The 25,577-nt window shown below is 48.5% G+C and overlaps 1 protein-coding gene across 2 annotated transcripts in view; it reads right to left on the bottom strand.

Annotated features, from left to right (window-relative positions):
• ITGA9 (integrin subunit alpha 9) overlaps positions 1–23,115 on the bottom strand; it is a 353,501-nt gene extending 330,386 nt beyond the window's left edge. Inside the window, exons 1-3 of one of the 2 annotated variants that reach the window (XM_082848454.1) lie at positions 22,547–23,115; positions 6,321–6,448; positions 4,070–4,176 (exon numbers count right to left, since the gene is read on the bottom strand). In XM_082848454.1, the coding sequence (XP_082704580.1) occupies positions 4,070–4,176; positions 6,321–6,448; positions 22,547–22,731 (420 nt within the window). In that variant the 5' untranslated portion in view covers positions 22,732–23,115. Of the gene's footprint in view, positions 1–4,069; positions 4,177–6,320; positions 6,449–22,342; positions 22,416–22,546 lie in introns of those variants that run through there. The other variant, XM_082848455.1, reaches the window with a different exon arrangement.
• Positions 23,116–25,577: the final 2,462 nt, after the last annotated feature.

Raw genomic sequence — 25,577 nt, forward strand, 5'->3', positions numbered from 1 at the left:
TTTCCATTAAAAAGTCTCTATACCCAAGTGATTTCCATTAAAAAGGACATATACACAAAATAAGTCATGCACATAAGGTAACGACATAATGCTGAGTTCCTAATGAGACAAAAGATGCCAAGCTTGTTCTAGACAGCACCATCACTGATGACAGGCTTCATGGAGGTGGCAGAGTCTAAACCAGGGAGGACAGAGGGGACTGGGGACAGACGTTTCCTGGCAAGATGGCACACGTGCAAAAAGCCACGAGAACAACTCAACAAAATAAAATCCAATTTAAAAATAAGCAAAGAGGGCTTCCCTGGTGGCGCAGTGGGTGAGAGTCCGCCTGCCAATGCAGGGGACACGGGTTCGTGCCCCGGTCCGGGAAGATCCCACATGCCACGGAGCAGCTAGGCCTGTGAGCCATGGCCGCTGAGTCTGCGCTCCGCAACGGGAGGGGTCACAACAGTGAGAGGCCCGCATACCACAAAAAAATAAAAATAAAAAAATAAGCAAAGAACTTGAACGGACATTTCTCCAAAGAAGACATACAAATGGCCAACCAGCACATGAAAAGATGCTCAACATCACTAATCATTAGGGAAATACAAATCACAATGAGATACAATCTCATACCCATTAAGAGGGCCATCATTAAAAAAAAGTGTTGACAAGGACATGGAGAAACTGGAACCCTCCTCTTATGCATTGTTGGTGGGGATGTAAAATGGTACAGCTACTGTGGAAAACAATATAGAGGTTCCTCAAAAAATTAAAAATAGAATTACCATAGGATTTAGCAATCCCACTTCTGGGTTTATATACAAAAGAACTGAAAACAGGATCTTGAAGAGAGATTTGCACACCCATGTTCATAGCAGCATTATTGACAATAGCCAACATGTGGAAGCAGGACTTCCCTGGCAGTCCAGTGGTTGGAACTCTGCCCTTCCACTGCAGGGGGCCCAGGTTCGATCCCTGGTCAGGGAACTAAGATCCTGCATGCTGAGCGGCATGGCCAAAAAAACAGACGTAGAAGCAACCCAAATATCCATCAATGGATGAATGGATAAAGAATATGCAGTACATACATACAGTGAAATATTATTGAGCCTTAAAAATTAAGGAAATCCTGTCCTATGCTACAATACGGATGAAACTTGAGAACACTATGCCAAGTGAAATCAGCCAGTCAACCCAAAAAAAAAAAAAAAAAAACAACAGAATACTACAGAGAATATTAACCACATTGACAAAACTTTAAAAATGTAACATCGGGGATTCCCTGGTGGCGCAGTGGTTAAGAATTCGCCTGCCAATGCAGGGGACACAGGTCCGAGCCCTGGTCCGGGAAGATCCCACATGCCGCGTAGCAACTAAGCCCGTGCGCCACAACTACTGAGCCTGCGCTCTAGAGCCCGCGAGCCTCAATTACTGAGCCCACGTGCCACCACTACTGAGGCCCATGCGCCTAGAGCCCGTGCTCCGCAACAAGAGAAGCCACTGTAAGGAGAAGCCTGCGCACCGCAACGAAGAGCAGCCCCCGCTCGCCACAACTAGAGAAAGCCCGCGTGCAGCAACAAAGACGCAACACAGCCAAAAATAAATAAATAAATAAATTTATTAAAAATTAAAAAATAAATAATAAAAATGTAACATTAAGTGAAAAAACAAAAGAATATATGCAACATTTTTAAGTAAAAAATTTTAACTCACACACACACAAAAAAGACAAATGCCTCATACAAATGGAATCATGCAGTATGTAAAGTTGCCAAACTCTCAAGAAAAGGAAGTTGGGGGGGAGGGGGAGAAGGCGACTTATTGTTCCATGAGTTTAGAGTTTGTTTTGCAAGATGAAAAAGTTCTAGAAGTCTGCTCTACAATGATGTATATATAGTTAACACTACTATACTATACATGTAACAATGGATACGATGGTAAATTTCATGTTGTTTTTGACCACAATATTAAAAAGCCATGAGGAAAGCAGATGCTGCTGCATGCCCGTCCTTCCCCACCCCACCCCCCGGAGTGGCTTATTAAATAGATGATGCAGTAACTGTGTAAAAGATGAGAAAATTAGCTTTGCATGCAATGAATTAGAACAGGATAATCACAGCACCATTGGCACAAACCCTCCAGCTCTGCCTTCTTAGCGTCTTTGACTCAACTGTCCCCGTGATCCTCATTGCTCTTCATGTCCACAGAGATGGCCCCCTCCTGATACTCATTTGGAAAAGTGCAGAACCCTCTGGAAATAAGCTCTCAGCCACGTGGAGGTCATCCTTCCATGGGGAGGGTACATGTTTCACGGGACTAACCACTGGATCTAGGTTCAAGGCTCTCAGGAACCCTACGTATTTTGCTGTCACCAGGCCACCACCTCCTTTGTTCTTAATATTGACCTCAGGGCCAGTCTGATTTATAGATGGATCAGCTTCTTCCCCTCCTTCCCACAGGATGGCAGACAAGCCTCATGGGGCCTGGTCACGCAGTCAGGCCACCGTGTCTGACGACAGGCAGAGGTTGGAGAGGGTCCAGGGCAGCAGGTGACAGTGATTAAAGGGCTGGAAACCAAGGCAAACTTTCGGATGGGGGCCTCCACAGGACTTACGCTGTCCAGTAGGGAGGCCCACTGACGCTGCAACAGCATCCAGCTGCTTCCTCCCTCCCCAAAGGGGTCCGACGGCAAGAGGCTTAGTTTGTGCTGATAAGGCAGGTGAAATTCAGACCAACAACCCCGCACAGAGAAGTCTAACACAAAATGGACTCTTCAGGGAGGGGTCAGAAACATTTTGCCTAGATCCTTAAGGAAAACCTGTTTCCCCCAGGGATTAAATATATGTGAAACCCTCAGCTTTATAGCCTGTGGCCCAGAGGAAGCCCTCCATAAACAGCAGCTAGTTTTATTTTCCCGTCTTAATCTCATGCTTTTACAACAAAAATCTTTATACAGCTTCCAAGAAAAGGCCTATGAAGTCAGATACATGAGTACATGTACATGAAAACATCCATCCAGCTCCTCACTGAAATTGTGCATATTAAGAACTTTAGTGTTATACCTCAAGAGAAAACTGTAAAAGACAAAAATGGACAAAACAAGACCTCTGGGTCAGTGAGAGATTTTGTTGAGGCCAATAAAACGCTCTACAATGATGGAAATGTTTCCTCTGTGCCAGCCAACACAGCAGCCAGCAGACATCTGTGACTACTGAGCACTTGAAATGTGACTAGAGTGACTAAACTGAATTTTTTATCTAATTCTGATAAATTTAAATAATGACTGCTTTCTTGGGCAGTCCCAGCATATCGCAAGTCTCAAGGGCAAAGACATCTTCTTCCTTGCATCTCCCTCAAAACCTAATCAGAATATATCATATGCACTTTGGGAAGGAAATAAATGACTATTTTAAAACAACATGTATGTATTTCATAAAATATTATACTGTGTAGGAATAAGTAGGAATGAAGTACTGATACGCACAATATGGATTAATCTCAAAAGTATTCTTTTGAGTGAAAAAAAGCCTTACACACGAGAACACACACTGCAGGATTCCATTTATATGAAGTTCTTGAAAAAGCAGAAGTAACCCACAGTAATACACATCATAACAGTGGTTGCCTTGAAGTGGGAGTAGTTGACTAGTAAGAAACATAAGAGCACTTTTGGGGACAACAGAAATATTCTATATCTTGATGGGTGGGTGGTCACACAAGTGTGTACAAATGTCAAAACCCAAACTTTATCTTAAGATCTGTGCATTTTATGTAAGTTATACCTCAATTTAAAAAGAAACCCACAAGAAAATGCTTATGTAATGAATGAGATTTGCAAAGTACTTTTCACCTACATTTCATTTGCCATTTTTCAATAACAACATCTCAGCACCCTGGACAGACATTATTAACATTTGACAGATGAAGAAAGTAAAAAGATTAATGATTTGTCCAAGTAGTAGTCCAGAAGAGGCAATCTCAAAGCCATGCCCTTATTGCCATGCCATTCAGCTTTCCTAAGGGGTCAAGGTCATTCATTTCCAGGGTGCCACCCTCTCCCCATGGCTCCCCCAGGAGGCCTTACCAGCACGCGGCCATCAGCCTTGGGCTGCCGGGCCAGGCTCACCCCCATCCACTCATCATCTCTGTCTTCCCGGCAGGTCTTTCCACAGGGCATGCCCCGATTCTTCCCTGGAGGAAAGAGAGAAAAACCAGACTTGGACTGAGGAATGCTACTCTCCTGTCTGCTTTCCAAAGGGCGTAACAAACAACCCAAGTGTTTGTTACTGTTACCGAATGCAGGACCCTGTGCCCGATGCACAGTGAGGCCAAACAATACGTAAGTCGGAATTGGGTACAGAGAAAGGTTTATTGCAGTGCCCTGCAAGGTGACAGGTGGCTCAAGGCTTAGAAAACTCCACACTCCCTGAAAGCTTACAGCAAAGCCCTTTTACAGGAAAGGTGAGGCAGGGGCGGGGTTAGTTTCTGGAAGCTTCTTGGTGTCAGACCCTTTGTTCCTGAGGTCGGGTCACGATGTTGCTGTAAACGTCCACCAAACAAATGTTAGTCTCTGTTATGACAAGAAGGGGCAAGGTCGCAAGGATCAACTTTCGCCCTCCTAGGTCCAGGCCTCGTTAAGAGGAGGGGTCCCTGCGCAGGCCGATCACCCTGCCCGGGAGCGCTGGTCCAGCACCCAGCCCGGCTGAGGAGGAAGCTCTCAGCTGGCGGCGCCCTCAGGGCCAGGTCCCCAGGGCCAGGTCCCCAGACCCCGCCCAGCCGTCATCGCTGAGGGAGCCAGACGCCCAGGACCCAGCGGGCCCTCAGGCTCCTTAGGCCGCCCAACTCGGGGCCAGGTCCCGCAGACTGCGACCCAGGGTGACCGCTGCCGCCATTAGGTCGCGGAGGTGGGCATGGGGGAGAGGTTCGCCGCTGTCTCAAGGCCAGGGCCCAGTGACAAGGGCTCTGGAGCCCTGCAGGACACAGCCCTCGGCCTGTCCCCGGGCCCCCAGCTCACCCGCCGGCGGAGGCCGAAAGGCCTGGAGGACCCCGGGGAGAAGGCCGTGACCCGTCTGTCTCCACACTCTCTGCCGCGACGACCGCTTCCCTGCTGACCCGGCGGAGCAGGACCTCTGACCTCTGCGCTCCGGCTCTCGCGGTAACAGCCGCGCGGCTGCCCCGCCCCTATTACATTACCAGCCCGTAAATAAGGAACTGGTAACAAGATGCAAGTTGACTCCACCACCACGTATGTTGTTTAATTCAGTCAATTTTTTTTCATAGCAAGACTTTCTCAAGGAAGGAAGCAGTATATTGATTTATATTACGAAGTAAGCTCCTTAATTTGTTATATACCAGTAACAGCCCACAAACCAGTCGTAGACACCATGGACACCTCCCCTATTTCTGCTATAGAAAATCGTGACAATTCTTCATTTAAAAAAAATAATAGAAAATCTTGAGGGGAAAGGACTTTGAAGAAAGTGAGGTCTTGAATTGATGAGTACAATAAAATATATCTCTTACTTATTGAGAACCGACTATGTGCCAAGCACAGTTCTGTGTATTCATCTCTATTATCTCATCAATCCTCTCAAGGTAATCCTTATGAGATAGCTATCTTCCTTCTGATTTTACAGGTGAGGCAACTGAGGCCAAAGAGTAACTGGCAGAGCTGGGCTCTGAACCCAGGCAGATCTGACTCCAAAGATGATATATTTTCCACCAGACCAAGCGGGCTCTTATAAACATCCCTCAGTCATATCTTTTCCTACTGAAAACATAAAACCTAACATTGCTTTTAATGGCCTCCCACCTTGCACGTAGGATAGAATCCCAACACCTTACCCCAGCCTGTCGGGCCCTGTGTAGTCCAGCCCCAGCCCACCTCACCAACCTCCTCTGCTTCCATGCTCCCCTGCTCACCACTCCAGTGATGCTGTGCTTGCTCTAAATTTTAAAATGGCACAAACTTTCCTCCACTTGGAGGTTCTGCCTCCTGTACCTGCCCGGCTTACTGCTGTGCATCTTTCCGGTCATTGTAAAAGTCACTGCCCCAGACCCTCCAATCTAGATCAGATCAAATACTCACCTCCCCTCTGATCTTCTCACACTCAATTATTTGTTTAATATCTCTTTTGCCTACTAATTTATAAGGCCCAGGACAGCAGGATCTTTGGTGTATCCCAGTGTTTACGAAGTAACAGATACTCAATACGTGGTGGGTGAATGGGTGGAAGGAAGGAAGGAAGGAAAAATGGATGAATAATCAGGAAGAAAAAGAGGAAAGTGTGAGGGTGTGATACCCATTCCCATCTTGGCAGTGAAAATCCACTCACCTCGAGCCATGTCCAGTTCGGTGCATCTCCGGTCAGGGTTGGTGTGGACGCGGCACTTAAACACAGCCCCAGGGGACTTCACTGAAGTGCTGTACTTGGAATCCGCCTTTGGTGCACCCACAAGGACCCTGCACATCAAGAAGAAAGGGCATTCGGTCACAACCCGGTACTAAGAAAGGGCAGCCAATGGTTAAATCCTCACCCAACCATGGGTGTGTTGTCTGAATGCTCCCTGGGAGATCATACCCCAGCACTACACAGTGCTGGAGGGGGGTGGGGGCAGAGGGGAGGGACTCCTACAGTGAACCTGTTATGATTTTAACATGCCTGGAAAAAAATCTGAGTTTGGTTGGGAACACATACCACCAACAAACAGTTCCTATCCAGAATGTATAAAGAACTCCCACAGATCAATAACAAAAATACAGACAAACCAATAGAATAATAGACCAAAGACTTGAACAGATCCTTGATGAAGAAAGATAAATGGCCAATAAACATATGAAAAGGTGCTCAACTCTATTAGTTATCAGAGAAATCCAAATGAGATACCACTTCACACCACCTAGAAGGCTAAAACCAAAAAGACTGAAAACGCCAAGTGCTGACAGGATATGGAGCACCTGGGACCCTCACACCATGCTGTGGGGAGTGTAAACCATCACGACCACTTTGGAAAAGTGATTCAACAACTCCTAAGAAAGCTAAAACAGTGCCTACCTTCTGACCCAGCTATCTCATATCTAGGAACATACCCAACAGAAACGCACATATGTCTACAGGAGACATGCACAAAATGTTCACAGCTGGGTGTGAAACAGCCCCAAACTAGAAGAAACCCAAAGATCCATCAGTGCTAGAATGCATAAATAAACTGTGGTGTAAAAATAGAATTCTATACAGCAATGAAAATCAATGAACAGTCAACTACAACCTCATGGATGAAACTCACAAACACTGAGAAAAAGACATTGGGGACAGTAGTGTACTCACTGCCTGATTCCACTTATCTGATGTTCAAAAGTAGGTGAAATTTAACAGTTGTGTTAAAGGTTGGCTACCTCGGGAGATGGAAGAGGGTTGTAACCAGGAAGAAGGGCTCCTGGAGGGAGGTGCTTAAAATGTTCTCTTTTTCAAACTGAGTGGTGTTTATACAAATTTGTGAAAATTTATTCAACTGTAGATATGTCAATGGGCACTCTTCTGGATGGGTTATACTTCAACCTTTTAAAAACTTTAGTGAATAAATAAAAAAGAAATTTAGAAATGCCTTTTGACCCATGTCCCCCTCTTGCCCCTCCCTGCCACACACATGTGTACATTTAGGGGTGACAGGAAAGAAGTAGCAGCAATGTGGAATTATAAACTGCGTCCTCTATCCCAAAGCAAACCGGAGATAGAAGAGTTTGGCTACAACAGGGCACGAACGTGGTTGTGCATCTTTCATCTTGAACTGAAAAGCTGCCCTGGGGATGAGCCGTCCCCAGCAGGGCCCTTGCCCACTGGAGGAAAAGAGCAAGACACACCAAGATGACAGAGACACACATTTGGGTACAGAACATGGGGGAATGGCACACATTCCCCTCCAGATGTTACAAAAACAATTCTGACCTACAGTTTTGTGCATTGTTTCTGGAAAGCAGTCAACCGAAGAGCTGTAGCAAAGAATACTAACTACCCCCAGTCAGGAATGGTTGGTGCTGAGCTACAAGGACCTGTACAACGAAACTGTAAACAAAACCCATGCTGATGTTCAAAGAGTAGACAGTGCCAAGCCTCTGCTCAACTGGAACGTGAGCTGCCCCGTATCTCAAGCAGCCTGGAAGGGAGAAGCAATTCCCTCCCAAGGCTATCGGGCATGTTATGAAATAGATCATTTCCCACTGGCCTTGGAATGGAAAGCATTCTCCGTCATGCATCTCTGGAAAAGGTGTCTAAAAGCACAGGTTAGAAGGACCTTAAACAGCCTCCCTAGGGCTGTAGAAAGCTGACAAAGGCTCCCCCCCAACTCTGTCCTAAAAGCCACCTTCATCTTGGGATCTCGAACGTTCACCCCAACCCTGGTCTCAGAATGACGCTGCTCCCCTCCAACGCTCCGGCTGAGCAAAGGGGTGGAGATCTCCAGATCCGAAAACGGAGGGCTGAGACCCTCAGACGGGCCTTCAGCAAAGGCTGGCAGACCCCACAGGGACACCACCCTAATCTGGCTCAGAGACATGGTGTCAGGTTCACAAGGAGGCACGTGGGTCCCCTGAGCCCAATCCTTCAACCCCCAGGCTAGGAAGGGTGTCCTTAGTGGAACCTTTCTTTCCAGGTCTGTCTCAGAGAGTCTGGATCTGATCCTATGAGGAATCAAATCATACCACACTGAGGGGTGAGAGGAGCCAGGCCCCCAGCAGTGAGGGCACCCCCAAGCTGCCTGCTGCCGCTCAGTAACAGCCCAGGATCTGCAACCCGCCAGTGCTCCCCGGGCAGCTCCCAGCCTCTGCCTCACCACGATGGGCCACAGCTGCAGGACCCCCAAGCAGAAGGGGGGCTGGAACCCATCACCTTTGGAAATCCTAGCAAGCACTTTCCCCACAGACCACACTGCTTCCATCAACCACATGAGGGCAGCTTAGCCGGCCTGCAACTGCTCTCACTCAAATACAGGACGGCACACCAAATGAAACTCCAGTGAGAAGAAAGCCACATGAAGGGGTCAATTTCCCCCCTCCACTCCGGCTTCTGGGGCTGAGCTCCAGAGCCACCGGGGCTCCGCCAAGGGTGGCTCTCTAATGCTGGCTGTGTTTACACAGGTGAGAGGCATCAGCAGCTTGCCATCTCTACACTGTAACACCCACCACCTTTCCACATGGCAGGCCATAGGAGCTGTGGCACATAAAATACCTCCTCCACTAGAAAACCCCCATGGGACAGACCTGGGTCCAGAAATTCCCACCAACTCCGAATTTATATCAGCACAGCGAATAAACGCCAATTGCAATCCATGCTATTAAAAAAAATCACAAAAAACTAAACAAGGTGGAGAATTCATCATGTACAAAGGAAGGGAAATGGCTGCAAGAAACAATGGCCTGTTTCTCTGTTATGTCCCCCACAGTGGCATTGGAACCCCAGACCTTCCACAGACTGCCACTGCTCCAGACTTCTCAACACAGATACTCAGGTATCCAAGCAGGAAGGACCCTGGAGAGCTTAAATCCCAGCACTGCTTTTCCCAGCTGAGAGCTGAGACAGAGAAGCAGAAACTTATTTCAGAATCGAAAGTTGGAGAAGGGACCTGCTGAATTATGTTTTCCTTCCAAGCCCAAGGTACTCAATGATCCTAACAACAAGGGCTGATCAAGCACTGATAACAACCATCTGGTTCAAACTCTTAATCAGCTGCTCAGAGGAGGTTTTTTCCCCCAAATCTAACAAGAAATGAAGCAAGAGATAAGGGGGCGTGTGTGCACTTGTGTGCATGACATTCACAGTGGTGGCTCGCTGGAGGACGAGCCCGTATCTCTGTGTTCACAGAACATTGTGGCTTCCTCCGCAGCCTGGTGCTGCTCTTTACCTAGGCCGCCGGCCAGCAAGACTGCTCTACAGGCCAGCCGATGAGCTTGCCTCTTCTGAAGTTAGTTCAGCTGGTTATTCGCCAGGCTGGTCCCAAGAGAGAGGGCAATGGCCCAGAGTTCAGGGCATGCCACTGAAAGATGCCATCTGCTTTCTTTCTCGTTCTCAGTTACAGAGAGACATCCCAGCCACTTCAAATGTCCCCCCCAAAAAATCTTTCCCGGCACTCTTGACAAGACAATAAGTTGTTTCTTTCCTCTGTACAGTTACCATCTAAAGGAATGTCCCCACCAACAGGCTCCCAGTGATAAATCATCAGGCTGTTTCGGACCTTTGCTTGCTACTTCAAGTGTGGTCCTCAGGCCAGCAGCATGGAAAACACCTGGGAGCCTGATGGGAATGCAGAATCTCAGGCTCCATCCCCAGCCTGCTAAATCAGAACGTGCATTTTAACAAGCTCCCCAGGTGATTTATAATCTAAGAAGTGTTACAGAACCACCTACGCTGATTACAAAGAATCACGTTCATCTGGGGCCCGTATGAACTGATGACCCCAAGAAGCAAGGCTCTCCTCTCTCATCCCCAGTTAAAGATGCATACAAACTTCCCAGACATTTTAGCCTCCTCCTTAACTCAGAGCTTGGGTTCCTAATTACAAGGACAACCAGCCTGTAATGGGCCCTTGGAGTGTGCAGGTGCTGGGCTAGGCTCCCTCTGGGTACAGCTGCATTTCATCTTCACAGCAAGCCTATGGGAGGCACTGATATTATCCCCACTTTACAGATGGAGAAGCAGGTGGCCACACAAGGTCATGGGACTCGCCTGAGCCCACAAAGCATGGTAAGACACCAAGCGCAGCACGCACCCCAGCAGTGGGGTGCAGGGCCCACGCCCCTACTCTGCCCATCCCACATCAGCCAGAAAGGAGGAAAAGGGAGCCAACAGGTATTGAGAACCCTCTCTGGTGCCAGCCACTCACACATGTGACCTTGTCTGAAAAAGGCATGCGATGCTCTACAGGTGGCACTGAGCTTAGAACTTAGATTGGAAGCTCTGTCCCCAAAGGACAGACAGGGGTTTGGAACTGAAAGATGGTCCTTCTCCTCCCCATCAGGCTGAATTTCGATCATCTTCTTGCTTTCCTAGAATGTTCACATGGTTGGCGTGGTGCTACCCAGAGGTTAGCCTCTCTCTCTGTCTCTCTTTGTATTTTATTGAAGTATAGTTGATTGAAAATGTTGTACGGCAAAGTGACTCAGTTATACATATATATTCTTTTTCATTTTCTTTTCCATTATGGTTTGTCACAAGATATTGAATATAGTTCCCTGTGCTACATAACAGGACCTTGCTGTTTAGAAGAGAACATAGGCAAAACATTCTCTGATATAAAACATACCACTGTTTTCTTAGGTCAGTCTCCCAAGGCAATAGAAATAAAAGCAAAAAATAAACAAATGGGACCTAATAAAACTTACAAACTTTTGCACAGCAAAGGAAACCATAAACAGAACGATAAGACAACCTATAGACAGGGAGAAAATATTTGCAAATGATGCAGCCAAGGGCTTAATTTCCAAACTATATAAACAGCTCATACAACTCAACAACAAACAACCCAATCAAAAAATGGGAAAAGACCTAAATAGAGATATCTCCAAAGAAGACATACAGACGGCCAATAGACACATGAAGAGATGCTCAACATCACTAATTATGAGAGAAATGCCAATCAAAACTATAATGAGGTGCTGCCTCTCTTAATGAGCAGTTCACGAACCTATTTGGAAATGTGGGCCCATTCGTTCATCTGCCAGCCCCAGTTATGATCATGGGTTGTCTGATTTCCTGCTCAAGGCAATCCTGTCAGGCAGCGTCTAGTGTGTACTTTACTCAGAAACGGTGGGTCACATTGCTGATAAGTGGCTGGGATTTGAACCCAGGGTGTCCATGCCCAAGGTCATGTTCTTTCCAGTCCACCCCGAACTCCCACTTTTATTTATTGATTTATGGCTGCATCAGGTCTTAGTTGCGGTGCGCAGGCTCTTTGTTGCGGCGCACGGGCTTCTCTCTAGTTGAGGCGTGTGGGTTTTCCCTCTCTAGTTGTGGCGCGCAGGCTCCAGGGCACATGGGCTCTGTAGTTGTGGCACGCAGGTTCCAGAGCGCGTGGGCTCTGTCGTTTGCGGCACGCGGGCTCTAGTTGAGGTGTGCGAGCTCAGTAGTTGTGGCTCACGGGCTTAGTTGCCCCACGGCATGTGGGATCTTAGCTCCCTGACCAGGGATTGAACCTGTGTCCCCTGTATTGGAAGGCAGATTCTTTACCACTGGACCACCAGGGAAGTCCTTCCCTCCTATTGTGGCAGTTTAAATGCACTCCATATTTCCAACAGAGCCACTTCCTTGGTTGACCTGTGTGTGGGGAAGCAGGTTACCAAGGCTCCAGTCCAGCCTCCCATCCTACTCTGAACCCATCCCTCACCTCCTGAGAGCAAACCACCAGTCAATTCCCCTGGGAGCAGGTGGCAGAAAAGGGCTGAACCACAGCTACTTCCCTGGGGGAGGCTCGGAACTGACATCATCCCAAGGGCTCCCTCCCTTCCTACAAATACCACAGAAGTGATTCTGCAGGGCGAAATTACAGTCACATCGAGGACAGCAACTGGGGATTAAAAACCTTAAACCCATTAGGTTTCCTTTCAGGCATTTGATCCCCAAACGAAAACTTCCCTGGGGACCCACGTTTTAGTTACAGGAGTGGAATTCGATCACTGCATGTCCACCACACCTCAGGGAAACCCCAGGTATCACTCCACATCCCTTACTGCACAAAACACAGCCAAGACTTGAGCGGCGGGAAAGCCAGTGCCAGGAAAGCCACCTTACCATGCCAAATCCTTCACTTCCCAGAGAAGGAAATAGGTAGAATTCCACGACCAACCGGGAAAGAACAGAGTCACGGGGAGGGTCCCACCCCAGAGAGAAATTAGCCCCCCTGGCCACCCTGGATGGGAGTAAAGGGTCCTCAGAGGCTGCTGCCCCATCCAGGGGCTCAGATCCTGGTAGATGTACCCGGAGAAGGAAACATGGCAAAGAGCCGAGGTTTTACTTCCCCACCTGAGAGCATCAAGTAAACATTAAAATTCAAGAGGCAGAGCAAGCTGCAGAGCTCTGGAGACCTGAGTTCTGAAATCTTCCTGTTGGTTTCTCGTGAAAGTTTTCTTCTCCAAGAAAAATAGGTCAATACTTTCACATTTACTTTTTTTTTTTGGGGTAGAATTCTCACCAGCACCTTGCAAGTGTGGACCTACCTCCCAGACTTACCTGGAGCCTGGGATGAGGGCCAGAGCTCCCCAGAAAAGAAGTGACCTCCCGCCTGCTCGCTAAGAAAAGGAAGAGGCATGCAAAATGCTAGGATTTACCTCACACCTGTCAGAATGGCCATCATCAAAAAGACCACAGATAACAAATGTTGGCGAGGCTGTAGAGAAAAGGGAACCCTCCTACACTGTTGGTGGGAATATATTGGATTAACTGGTGCAGCCACTATGGGGAACAGTAGGGAGGTTCCTTAAAGAACTAAAAATAGAACTACCATATGACCCAGCAATTCCATTCCTAGAAAAAAAGAAAAGACTAATTCAAAAAGATACATGCATCCCAATGTTCAAAGCGGTATTATTTACAATTGCCAAGATATGGAAGCAAACTAAGTGTCCATCAACAGATGAATGGATAAAGAAGATGTGGTATATATAAAATGTAACATTACTCGGCCATAAAAAAGAACACAAATGGCAAAATTTCAATGGATGGACCTGAATGGTGTTATTCTTAGTGAAATAAGTCAGACAGAGAAGGATAAATACAGTATGTTATCACTGATATGTGGAATCTAAAAATGCAACAAACTAGTGAATATAACAAAAAAGAAGCAGACTCACAGATATAGAGAACAAACTAGTGGTTAACAGTGGGGGAGAGGGAAGAGGGGACAGGGCAGGACAGAGGAAGGGAATTAAGAGATACAAACTATTACATATAAAATAAATAAGCTACAAGCATGTATTGTACAGCACAGGGAATATAGTCAGTATTTTATAATAAATTTAAAAGGAATATAATCTATAAAAATTTTGAACTATTATGTTGTACACCTGAAACTTATATAATATTGTAAGTCAATTATCCTTCAATTTTAAAAAAATTTTAAAAACTCTAGGGTTTACAATCCCACAGGTCTCCAATTAAAGCAGCCATCTCAGATCCTTTTGGAAGTAGACATACAAATGAATACACAAAAATGCAGATTTGTGTAGAGCATGACCAGAATTTTAGAGACCACACATAACAGTGTCTTATGCAAGACTCTGTCATTCATTTCTGTATTGAGTGCTGACACTCAAATTTTGATAAATAAATGGATCAACAAATGTACTGAAAGCAAACTTTTAGCATCTAAAGGCAGGATGAAGACCATTAGCTTCAAATGTCAGATCAAAGTAGCAATAGAAATAGCTATTCATATTTATCCAGGGTTTACTCTGTTCTGCATGTTACATTCCAGACTTTGCAGACATCATCTCATTTAATCTCCCCACAACGTGATGAGGGACAAATTCTCATTATTCCTCTTTTATAGAGGAGGGAATGAGGCTCAAACAGCTGAAGTAACTTGCCAAGAACACAACGCTCCTAAATGGGGGCGAAGTCAGGCACCCCCCCCCCCCGTTATGGCACAGACCACGGATTTGGTTGTTGCTGGGGAACCAGGGGCCACAATGAAGGCAGAGCCAGGTAGAACCCCACTCCTCTGCGTCTGGAACATCCACTCCAGGACCCAGCCTGATGGAGAAGAGGTGCCAGGACCCTGTGCAGTGCTGCGGTGTCCCACACACACGGCCGACTTTGCTCTGGCATCTGTGCACGTTGCAGCATTTTAACACTAAACAGTCCAGAATGGGTGGGAGAGATCACCTGGGCTTCAACACACCAAGGGATGAGCTGAGATGGAGGAAATTCGTTCCATACTTTTGTATGCTCAGATTTGCTCTCATATTGTTGGCCGACTGTACAGAAATTCTGACTCTGTGTGGGTTTCTTTAACAAACCCAGGGGTAAATCCTAAACACGGGCCTCCATGGCTTCCTTTCCCATCTACTCTCCAAACAGAGCTTCTTAAATGAGCCGTGGGAGCCCGGAGGACTCAATGGAGCAGGTGGAGGGATGGTAACAAAAGCAGCCCAGGGAGGTTAGGATGCACACACGGAATAGAACACTCCATCTTTCCTAGGACACTTCTGTCTTATAGAGACTTAGCATGACAGCAGGACCTACAAACGTCCCTGGCGGAATCACTGGTCCCTGTTTACTGAGTGATCAAGCATCTCTGGAAAGCAGAACCCCAGGATCTCTGCACAGGTATCCAGTGGGTCCTGAATAAGCATATGCAAAGGGTGTCACAGGGAAGCAACCACGACCGTGATTCCATAACTTTTCCAAGAACGTAAGACAGAATCTCATGACACAGATGCTTGGGTGCCTTGAAGCTCCAAACTCAGACTCTTGACTTCTTGAGAGGCAAAGGCGCAGGCCCCAGCTCGACCACTGTGTCACCATGTGACTTGGGCAAACACCGTCTCTGTGCCTCAGTTTTCCCCTTCATGAATGGGGCTACAAGGATAGCCAGCTGAAGCAATTGCAGAGAACATTAAGTGAGTTAATACGGGCTTAGCGCCCTGTAAGTGTATTCCTGCTGCGGCCGCTGCTGCTGCAAATTTAAACTCACAAGTCCTTTATGTTCTCCCAAAAAAGCAGACACTGGGGACCAAGTGAGCCTGTGGTTTCAAAGACTGGATTTTTCCGAGTCTTGGATTCACTTTCACTTCCTAAGTGATGCTCAAACACTTTGCTTTGGTTGGTCGCCAAATCCACGTGGCTTGAGGCTTTGCAGTTCACAAGGTACCAGGGTTGAGGTCTGGCAGCTCCCTCCAGCCAAGTGCTCGTCAGCGACTTAATGGCTCAGGGTAAGGTGGGAGCTCTCTTCCTCCTCCGTCCCTCACCTGAGACTTCCCAAAGGTCAGGAAGAGGCACCCTGGGAGTCTGCCTCGGAGCCAATTCTAACAGCCCAGAATCCCAGCGCCCCCAATACTGATACAGCGGGATAAGCAGAGGCACAGATGATCCCAGCCACACCGCAGGCCGAAGAACACACCTCACATCTCTGAACACAGCCTTTCACACACGATGGGCTCCGTGGCCGCCGAGGAGGTAGGTGTGCACCACCTGAAGCCTTTTGGCTGCAAGAGGACAGTCAGCTGACAGCCTCCAGCTGCAGCCCCCTCCAGGCAATCAAGCTGAGGCCATGCGTCTCCCAGGCAACCCCAGGGACTGATTATAATCTTGGGGTGGGCGTGCCCGTGTTGAGATGGCGAGACTTGAATCAGATCCCAACCACAGTCCAAGGCTCTCCCTGCCCAATCCTGTCTCCTCCCCGACCCCCAGTGCTTTCACCGGCCTTACCGCCCACCCCCATAATTCTCTTGCACAGGCCCCCAGTGTGCATGCATCACCAAGGCTGGGATGGACCTTGGACAAGGTGTGTAACTCTGTAAGCCTTTGTTCTCTACCTGGCAAACTGAAAACCACTCACTAGGTTGTCCCAAAGATCCCACTGGGGACTATTACGCTTGTGAAAGCACTGGACCTCTTGGAGATGCCCAGCAAATCCTATCTGATGGGACTGTTCATTTTGTTTTGAACATTTATTTACTTATTGGGCTGCACCAGGTCTTGGCTGCAACGTGCAGGATCTTAGTTCCAGACTCTTTAGTTGCGGCATGCGGGATCTAGTTCCCTGACCAGGGATCGAACCCAAGTCTCCCTGCATGGGGAGCACAGAGTCTTAATTACTGGACTACCAGGGAAGTCCCCATTTTGATTTCTTAAAGTTATATGCTACTTCCTTGAAAACAAATGATTTCTGAGAACACCACGGCTGCTTTTAACAAATGTGAATATGGCATTTTCCCCAGACAAATCACAATGGGAGTTATCAGAAGGAGACCATTTCCTGACCAGCAGCAGGTCACCGGGGACTCAGAGCTGGCCAGGGCCCGGCCCTTCACACTTTCACACTATGGGCTGCTAGAAACTGGCTGAGAAGAGTCTGTCTTCTTGCCCTGGAAGGTTCTCTCCTGAGGGACACAGCTGCCTCTCCCCTGGCCAGCGTTCAGCACTAGCTCAGGAAACAGCACCCTCGCCAGACTCCTGAGATCTTCAGGGAAATGTCCTGGAAACCCCAAGGGATGCTTTCCGGGTCCCCTTAGAACTCGGGCCTCATACATGTGTCATCCCTTCTTGAGTGCTCTGAGAAAGCAGGCTCTGCAGGGCCAGTAAGAACCAAGGACGAGGTTTGAAAAAGCTACTTCCAGAAAATCCATATGGGGAAGTGAAGCTACAGCCCCACCTGAGAGCCTGAGATGGGACAGAACGCGACAGAGAGGTCACCACAGAGGTTAGGAGAAGGCCCGGCTACCACCATCATTTCTGGGTGTCTCCTCGCAAAGCCGGGTGGGGTTGGAGGTGAGGAGCGGGGCCCATGATCCCAGGGTCCCCCTTCTGAAGGTTTTACTTTCACGGGACTCTCCTCTGCCCATCACAAGTCCCTAGGGCTGCCCCAGGACCAGCCTCTCCCCTATGGGAGCCCACATCTCATCTCTGCCTGACACACAAGACGAGAAGCCCACAACCTTCTCACCCATCAGGCTATGGGTGCATTTTTCATTCTTGAATACCCAGCCCTTAGCACAGAGTAGGCACTCCAATGTCTGATGGATGAAAAGAGGCTGCCTAGTCTTAATTTTTAGTTAAGCTCCCTCATTACAGTTTTCATACTCAAATACAAGGGTCGACTTTTCTTACACTGCCTTTTGATCTTTGTCTAGCCTTTTATTTTTTTTTGCCGTAGGGGTGGGGGGTGCCAGCACCACATGGCTTGTGGCGTCTTGGTCCCCTGACCAGGGATCGAACTCAGGCCCATGGCAGTGAAAGCGCCGAGGCCTAACCACTGGACGACCAGGGAAGTCCCTGTGTAGCTAGCCCTTTAAGACACAAGTCATTGCTCCAAACCAGTACCAGCACTTTCTGCGACGGTGAAAATGTTCTGTGTGCTATCCAGTACAGTAGCCACGAGGCACGCGTGGCCACTGAGCACTTGAAATGTGGCTAGTATGACTGTATGACTGAATTCTTCATTTTATTTGGTTGTAATTAATTTTAATTTAGACAGCAATATATCTGGCTCACGGCAACTGCACTGGCAGTGCCAGACCATCTAGCTTGTTCTTTTAATTCTCAACCATCATGCAAATTGAGGATGCTATGGTCCCCTCGGCTCTGAATCACCTCCTGTTCCTCACTAAGCGATGCTCTAACAACCTTAACAAAGCAAAACGCCGGCGCCTCTTCCATTTCCGAGCACTTGCTCTGGGCCCGAGCACAGCCGTCTTGATGCGTCCCCGGAGATGAGGCAGGAAGCACGTCTCCAGAAAGGAAGCCAATGCACCCAACCGCCTAGGACTCCGGGGCGTCTGGGGCCAAGAGGAAGGAGGGAAGGGAGGGTGTGAAAGAAACCCGCTCTGGGGCTCTACGCCAGCCAGCAGAGCTGCATTTATTTATCTCACAGGGTGTTACAGTTGTCTGCCCTGCAGCTGAGGGACCAGTCCGTGTCTAAAGGAAGGGGACAGAAATCTGCTTTGTCCGTGTTCCCTGGCACCTCCTGCTATTGTTCAAAGGGAGCAAGAAGACCCAGGTGGTGGGAAGTCTAGGGGAGGACGCTAGCTCAGGGCAGGGAGATGCCCTCGGGGTGTCACTGGGAAAAAAGAAACCGAGTCACTTGCATGTTTGCATCCAAACTGATACAAATGACATATATCACACTGCCTGCCATATTCTGGTCCACCTGGCCATGGGGACAACGCTCACTGCCCAGAGCATGACACACAGCAGAGGCCACTCAAGCCAAACCCTTGGAGAGAGGCTGGGTCCAGGACTCTGTTCCCAATGCAACATGACTGCGTATGCAGGACGCAGTCCCCAGGGCTCGGAAAGCGAGGCCACCCCATCCCTTACACAGAGAGATAGGACCTCTGATCAGTGAGAATTATTACTTAAAAGAGAACTGCTAGGAATGCTCAGTTAGGGGATTAGAGAAGAAGCACTAGGCCTACTGACGGAGCATATGCAGGAGCTTTGTGATGTGCACCTGGGGTCCCCTCAACCTGGGGACCCTTCAGTTCCGGCCCCTGCAGACTGTCGTGCCTGGGCTCTCTCCCTGCCCCTCCCCCTGCACACTCTCCTCCCTCCCTTACCCTACACACAACAAATCCTTCCACCTGTACAGAGGTGTTTAATTAGCACGAAGCAAAACTACTGAACCACGAAGACTGAATGAAGAAGCTTAAGAGTAACTTCTGCTCAGAAAGAAAGACAGCAGATACAAGACTTAGTGAACGCTGCCTCCTTTTCCTTTCAGAGTTTTAACACATTGTCCTCTTGGTGTCTGTCACTTACCTCCCACACCCAGTTTGACTCTCTGTGATCGTTATTTTAAGTCCCCCTCATGTAGGTGGCTATGCTCTTCCATTGGACTGGAGCAGCCCTTTGGTAAATTACTCCAAAGTTAAATACAGTTCCCTAAAGTGCACACTTCAGCTTCACTGGCACTCTGGAAACGCAGAGAAAAAGCTTCAAAACCTCCCTACCTCTCTGACCCAGCAATTCTAAGCCCAGGAACTTATTCAAAGGAAATAATTAAGGATGTCCGCAAGGCTTTTGTTAGAAGGATGTTTACCCGGCTGATGTTTATAATTGTGAATAATTGGAAACAACCTGCATGTCCCTCAAGCAAAGCTAAAAGATCCAGGGCCCAAGGACTGCCTGGTAGGAAGAGACCAACAATCAGTCACTAAGTCAAGCAACCAACCCCAGAGTTAAGGTAGAGACCTAGGGTAGACCCAGATTCCACAGGGCCTGAATCCTACAAATATAGGGCGACTACCTTTAAGAAAATTAATACAAAATTACAAATACAGAATTAGGCACAGGGCCTTGGTAGGGAGCGGCCTGTGCAAGTGAGAGGCCTTTGGTGGAAGTTTCATTAGCCTCATAGTAAGCCTAGCCTCTAAAGATATAGAGAAAAGAAAGAAGTTGAAAATAGGAGATTCTGAAAGTCTCTTGCTTCAAAGACCACTGGCATACCAAGACTGGGCAGCATAATCAGCAGAGAATAACCGTCAAGGTCTAAGACCAAGAATACTGGGGGGAAGGGAGAGGAGAGAGAAAAGAATAGGGAGGAAGACGCTAGGAAGAAATAACAAGAGGACAGAAGACAAGGAGATAAGCAAAAACTAAGACAGAGTTAAGGCAGTGGGGGGCAGGGAATAAGAAAAGTTGCTTTAAATAGATTGCAGTAGAGATTAGTTGGTACTTGAAAAACTATAGGGACAAGCGCTCCAATAAAAAGAGCAGCCCACTCAGTATCAGAGGCGAGAGAGCGATTTTGAGACCGGAAGCCTGGCTGTGGATGGACCCCTGAAATACTTGAAATATTGAAATATACTTGAAATATTCATACCACACAGCCTTTCCTCATCACCTTTTTAAAACAAAGCAGGCTGGACTCTTTTTCCAAGTCAGATCTGCTCTTGACTCCCCCCACTTCCGAAATGGGGCAGCTTTTACCCGTGGCCCAAAGAGCTCAGAGACCCATGAGGCTGCGGAGCTGCAGACCCCATGTGGTGCTCCAGCTCCCCTGCCTGCCCCTCCTCAGCAGCCCCCTGCCCAGAGTAGCCCTTCTATTTTTTTTAAATTAATTAATTTTTTTATTTTTATTTTTGGCTGCGTTGGGTCTTTCTCTGGTTGGGGATACTCTTCGCTGCAGTGTGCAGGCTTCTCACTGCAGTGGCTTCTCTTGTTGTGGAGCACGGACTCTAGGCGCACGGGCTTCAGTAGTTGTGGCACGTGGGCTCAGTAGTTGTGGCACGCAAGCTCTAGAGGGCAGGTTCAGTAGTTGTGGTGCACGGGCTTAGTTGCTCCACGGCATGTGGGATCTTCCCGGGCCGGGGCTCGAACCCGTGTCCCCTGCATTGGCAGGCGGATTCTTAACCACTGCACCACCAGGGAAGCCCCAGCCCTTCTATCTTTAACAGCCCTCCCAACATGCTTTGTGCCAAGGTCACACAGTTTGGGAGCCCGGGCTAGGATCCTGGGATGTGTTCTCCAATTGCTCCTGCCCAGGCTACCTTCTCTACCAAAGTCCACAGTGGACGCTGAGTACAGAGGACACAGAAAAGGTGTCAGCCTGCTTTGCTTTAAAAGGGGGATTTGGCAAGTGCAAGAAAAGACAGCTGGTCTTAAACTCAGCAACTGGGGTAAATGGTAGGGAGAGAGATAGGGAACTGGACAGGAGCTACACAAAAACCTTAAAAACTTGTTTTCTTGGAGGCAGCTCTCCTAAACAGCATGATTGTTAAAGGGCTGGCTGGTCACGGAGTCCCCAGTTTTCCAGGAACGCCAGAGGACTCGAATCTACAAACCCTCCCTTTTCTATCAGCCTCTGTCAAGTTCCGAGCAGAACTGCATGCTGAGCGCACACACAAGGCTGACCTCGCCCTCCCAGCCTGCAGCCCCCAAGGATGTCCACACTGGTGACCACACAATAAAACCAGCCCCAGACCAGCTGTCATCTGGGGCCCCACTGGGGAACTACCCACACCCTAACTCTTTGAGGAGGGGTTGACCCCTCCTGTGGCTGTTTCATTCCCTCTTGTCCATAGGAAAGGGCCAAGGGGAGACCAACCTCCCCTGGTGCTTCTCCCCTGGGGTTGAGCACTCCGTGCCCCTTCACAGGTGGTGCCTCATGGGGAGAGCTCCCACCTCTTGGGACTCTTAAGGGGACATTCAGGGGGCAACTGGACTCCTTGACCTCTACCGGTCTCCAGGGTAGCTGCCCCAGAAATCACCCACCGGTCCCACCGGACTTGTCACTGGGGTCCAGGACCATCCCCCTTCCCTGCCTCCGGACCCTCTCGGCTCGCTTCCGCAGAGGGCCTGGTGAGCGAGAAGGGGGACCACACAGTCGGCATCCCCGCCCCCCGAACCCACGCACACCCAGCCCACTCCCCTCGCATCTCGGGGTTACTCTGCTTCCTGCGCAGAGCCGGCGGGAGAGGCTTAAAGCCGGGGCGAGGCGGGTGGGGTGTCACCAAGAGTTCCCCGAACTGAGGAGTCTGTCTCCGCAGCCCGGGGCCTTCGGGATTCTGGCCGGGCTGCCTGGGGCCCACGGGGGCAGAAGAACCAAGTTACTTTGCGACCTAGAGAGTTAAGCCGAGTCTGGCTGGGAGGCCGAGCGACGGGCAACCCCGGCGGGGAGGCGCCCGGCCCCCTCCGACTCGGGCGCCCACCGGGCAGTACGCTGGACCGGGAACCGGCGTCCTTCCTCCTCCCCGCCTTTCCTCGGCGGCCGAGCTACGCACAACCGAGACATTTAAATCGCCCCCTCGGGACGGCGGCGTGGAGAGGCCGGAAAGGCGGCGGCAGCGACGGCCTGGCGGCTACAGCAGGACGAGCCGGGCCGGGGTCAGGGTCCGGGCCGGGAGGGCACTCACCAGCGCGTGTTGTCGTGGAAGTGCTCCAGCACCGCGTAGCCGAAAAAGGACCCGGCGGGACCCTGGAAGCGCACGGGGCGCTGCGGGTCCAGATTGTAGGCGCCCGCGGGGCTCCCCGCGGCCACCAGCGCCAGGAGCAGCGCGCGGAGCCCCCCGGCGCCCCTCCGCGCCGCCGGGCCGCCCATCACCAGCCGGCCGCCGCCCTCCCCTGTGCCCCGAGAGCAGGGCGCCGAACGTGCCGGCGGCGGGGCTGCTGGGTCCGCCAACGGCCGGGAGGTTCCTGGGGCCGGAGTTCTGCGCTCGGACGCGGGCGCGACGCGGTGCCGGGCCGGGGGCGGTGCGCCGAGCTGCCGCCGCAGGCGAGTACAGGGGCGGCCAGGAGCTGGCGGCGTCCTCCGTCCGGCCGAGAAGTGTGCGCGCTCGGAACAAGCGGGTCCCCGGCCGGTCGGCACTGGACTGCAGAGAGGCGCGCCCGCGGGGTGGGCGGCCTTGGCGGCAGGCGGCGGGACGGCGCAGCAGCGCCCTCTGCGGGCCACGAGTCCCCCTCCGCCTCCCGCGGCCGCGGAGGAGTCTGGCGACCTGCCCAGGCGCCCCACGTCCCCTTCCAGATAGCGCCCTGGGCGCTCGGTCCCTAGGCGACCCTAATTCTCCCCGCGGCTGTGCGCTCTATTGTACTCGGTCTTTATTTGCGTCTCTGGTTCCCTCTCAGCCTTACACTCACACCAAGAACCAAAGGAAGCCGGGTGAAGTTTATCTACTCTGGCCCTGCCCATCTGCTGCCCCTTCACCCAACTGTGAGATAACCTGTAGCAGGCAAGCCCTCCATAAACGCCGGCCGTTGTAAATAACAACGATAGCCACGAGGGAGCAAGCAGAGGACCCCTCCACATGATACTCACCAGGCCTCCTAACCACTTATCCCTAAGTGTGGTCTCCGCACCGGCAGCATCAGCATCACCTGAGAACTTATTGACTACAATAGAATGCCAATAGAAAGGCCAATCAGCAGATCCCACTCCAGACCTGCTGATTCAGAACCTTGGGTTGGGGTCCAGCCTTGTGTGCATGTGTGTGTGTTTAACTGGATAAAATACACATAACATACAATTCACCATCTTAACCATCTTAAAGTGTACAGTTTGGTGGCATTAAGTACATTCACATTATTGTGCAGCCACCACCAGCCACCTCTAGAACTTTAATCTTGCAGAACTGTAACTCTATATCCATTAAACAGTAACTCCTCTTTTCTCCCCTCCCTCTAGCCCTTGGCAACCATTCTGTCTGTGAATTGCGCTACTCTAAGTACCCCACATGAGTGGAATCATACAGTATTTGTCTTTTCATGTTTGACAATCCACTTAGCATAATGTCCTCAAAGTCCATTCATGTTGTACCACGCATCAGAATTTCTTTCCTTTTTAAAGACTGTACTTACACACCACATTTTCTTTATCTGTCGATCCTTTGAAAGACACTTGGTTTGTTTCCACTTTTTGGCTATTGTGAATAATACTGCTGTTAACATAGGTATACAGTTATCTGTTCGAGACAAGTGCCTTCCATTCTTTAGGGTATATGCCGAGAAGTGGAATTGCTGGATCACATAGTAATTCTATGTTTAATATTTTGAGGAACTGCCACACTTTTCCAGAGTGACTGTGCTGCATTTTACCTCCCCACAAACAGTGCACAGAGTTTCAATTTCTCTACATTCTCACAACACTTGTTATTTTCTGGGGTTTTTTTTTTGGGGGGGGGCGGGAATTGGTTTTTAGGTAGCAAGTAAAAAAAGCAATAAAATTAAATTGGGAAAAGTTGGTTTTAGCCGAATTTCACCAAGCTTGGTTCTCCATCTGAGCTACCAGCCTCACTAGTGGCGCCCCTTGGCCACCCAGTCACCTAAGAGAGAGCTCAGCACAAACTGTTACACCTATTTCTCTCCCACACCCAATCCAACCAGTCTGTTTATTCCACCTCCTCAAGCTTTCAAATCCACCAACTCATTCTCATCTACTGGGTTCAGTTCAAGCCCTTGTCTTTCCTTGACCACACTATCAGAATCATTACCTTTTTAATGTCTGTAGAATCTGTAGTGATGTCAGGTTTTTCATGCCTGTTATTTGTAATTTGTATTTTTGGTCTTTATTTCTTGATCTGTCTTTGTAGGAGCTATTAATTTTCTTAATTATTTCAAAGAACCCACTTTTAACTTTGGTGGTTTTCTTTCTATAATGCATTTACTTTTTAATTTTAAATTTTTATTTGATTTCTGTTTTTAATTATCTTTCCTTCTACTTTCTCTGGATTTAATTTGCAATACTCTTCTCTAGCTCCTTGAGATAGTTGCTTAGATTTTTAGCCTTACTATTTTTCTAATTCTTTTCTATTATATACATTTTATATAGTATATAATATATATTATATAAAATATATACTATATATAATACATGTGTATACACATACACTAAATTTCCCTGTAAGCACTGTTTGAGCTGCATCCTACAAGGTCTAATATGCTCAAAATATGATGATCTGTTACATCTATATGTATACATGCTCATAAAAAGAGGTCTGAGTGGGGAGGGGGGAGAGATAATAGAGGGGTGGAAGAATGGGAGATACAAACTATTAGGTGTAAGATATGCTCAAGGATGTATTGTACAATACGGGGAATGTAGCCAATATTTTGTAATAACTAAATGGAGTGTAACCTTTAAAATGATATTAATTTTTAAAATTTTTTAAAAATAAAAAAGAATGGAAATAATACAGAGGAAATTGGTGAAATAGGAAATGAATAAGCAATAAATAAAATTAATAACCCCCCCAAAAAAAGAGGTCTGGATGTTTACCTGAAATGTTATATGTTCATATATATATATATACATATATATATATAACTGGTTATATATATGTTATATGTCATTTATATATATTATATATATGTTTTTTATATATATATAATATATATTTATATATAACCTGTAATGGTTATAGCTCAGATTGTGGGCTGTTCTTGCTGATTTAT

Source organism: Leucopleurus acutus (genome assembly GCF_964270905.1).
Source record: "Leucopleurus acutus genome assembly, chromosome: 10".
Taxonomy (NCBI): domain Eukaryota; kingdom Metazoa; phylum Chordata; class Mammalia; order Artiodactyla; family Delphinidae; genus Leucopleurus; species Leucopleurus acutus.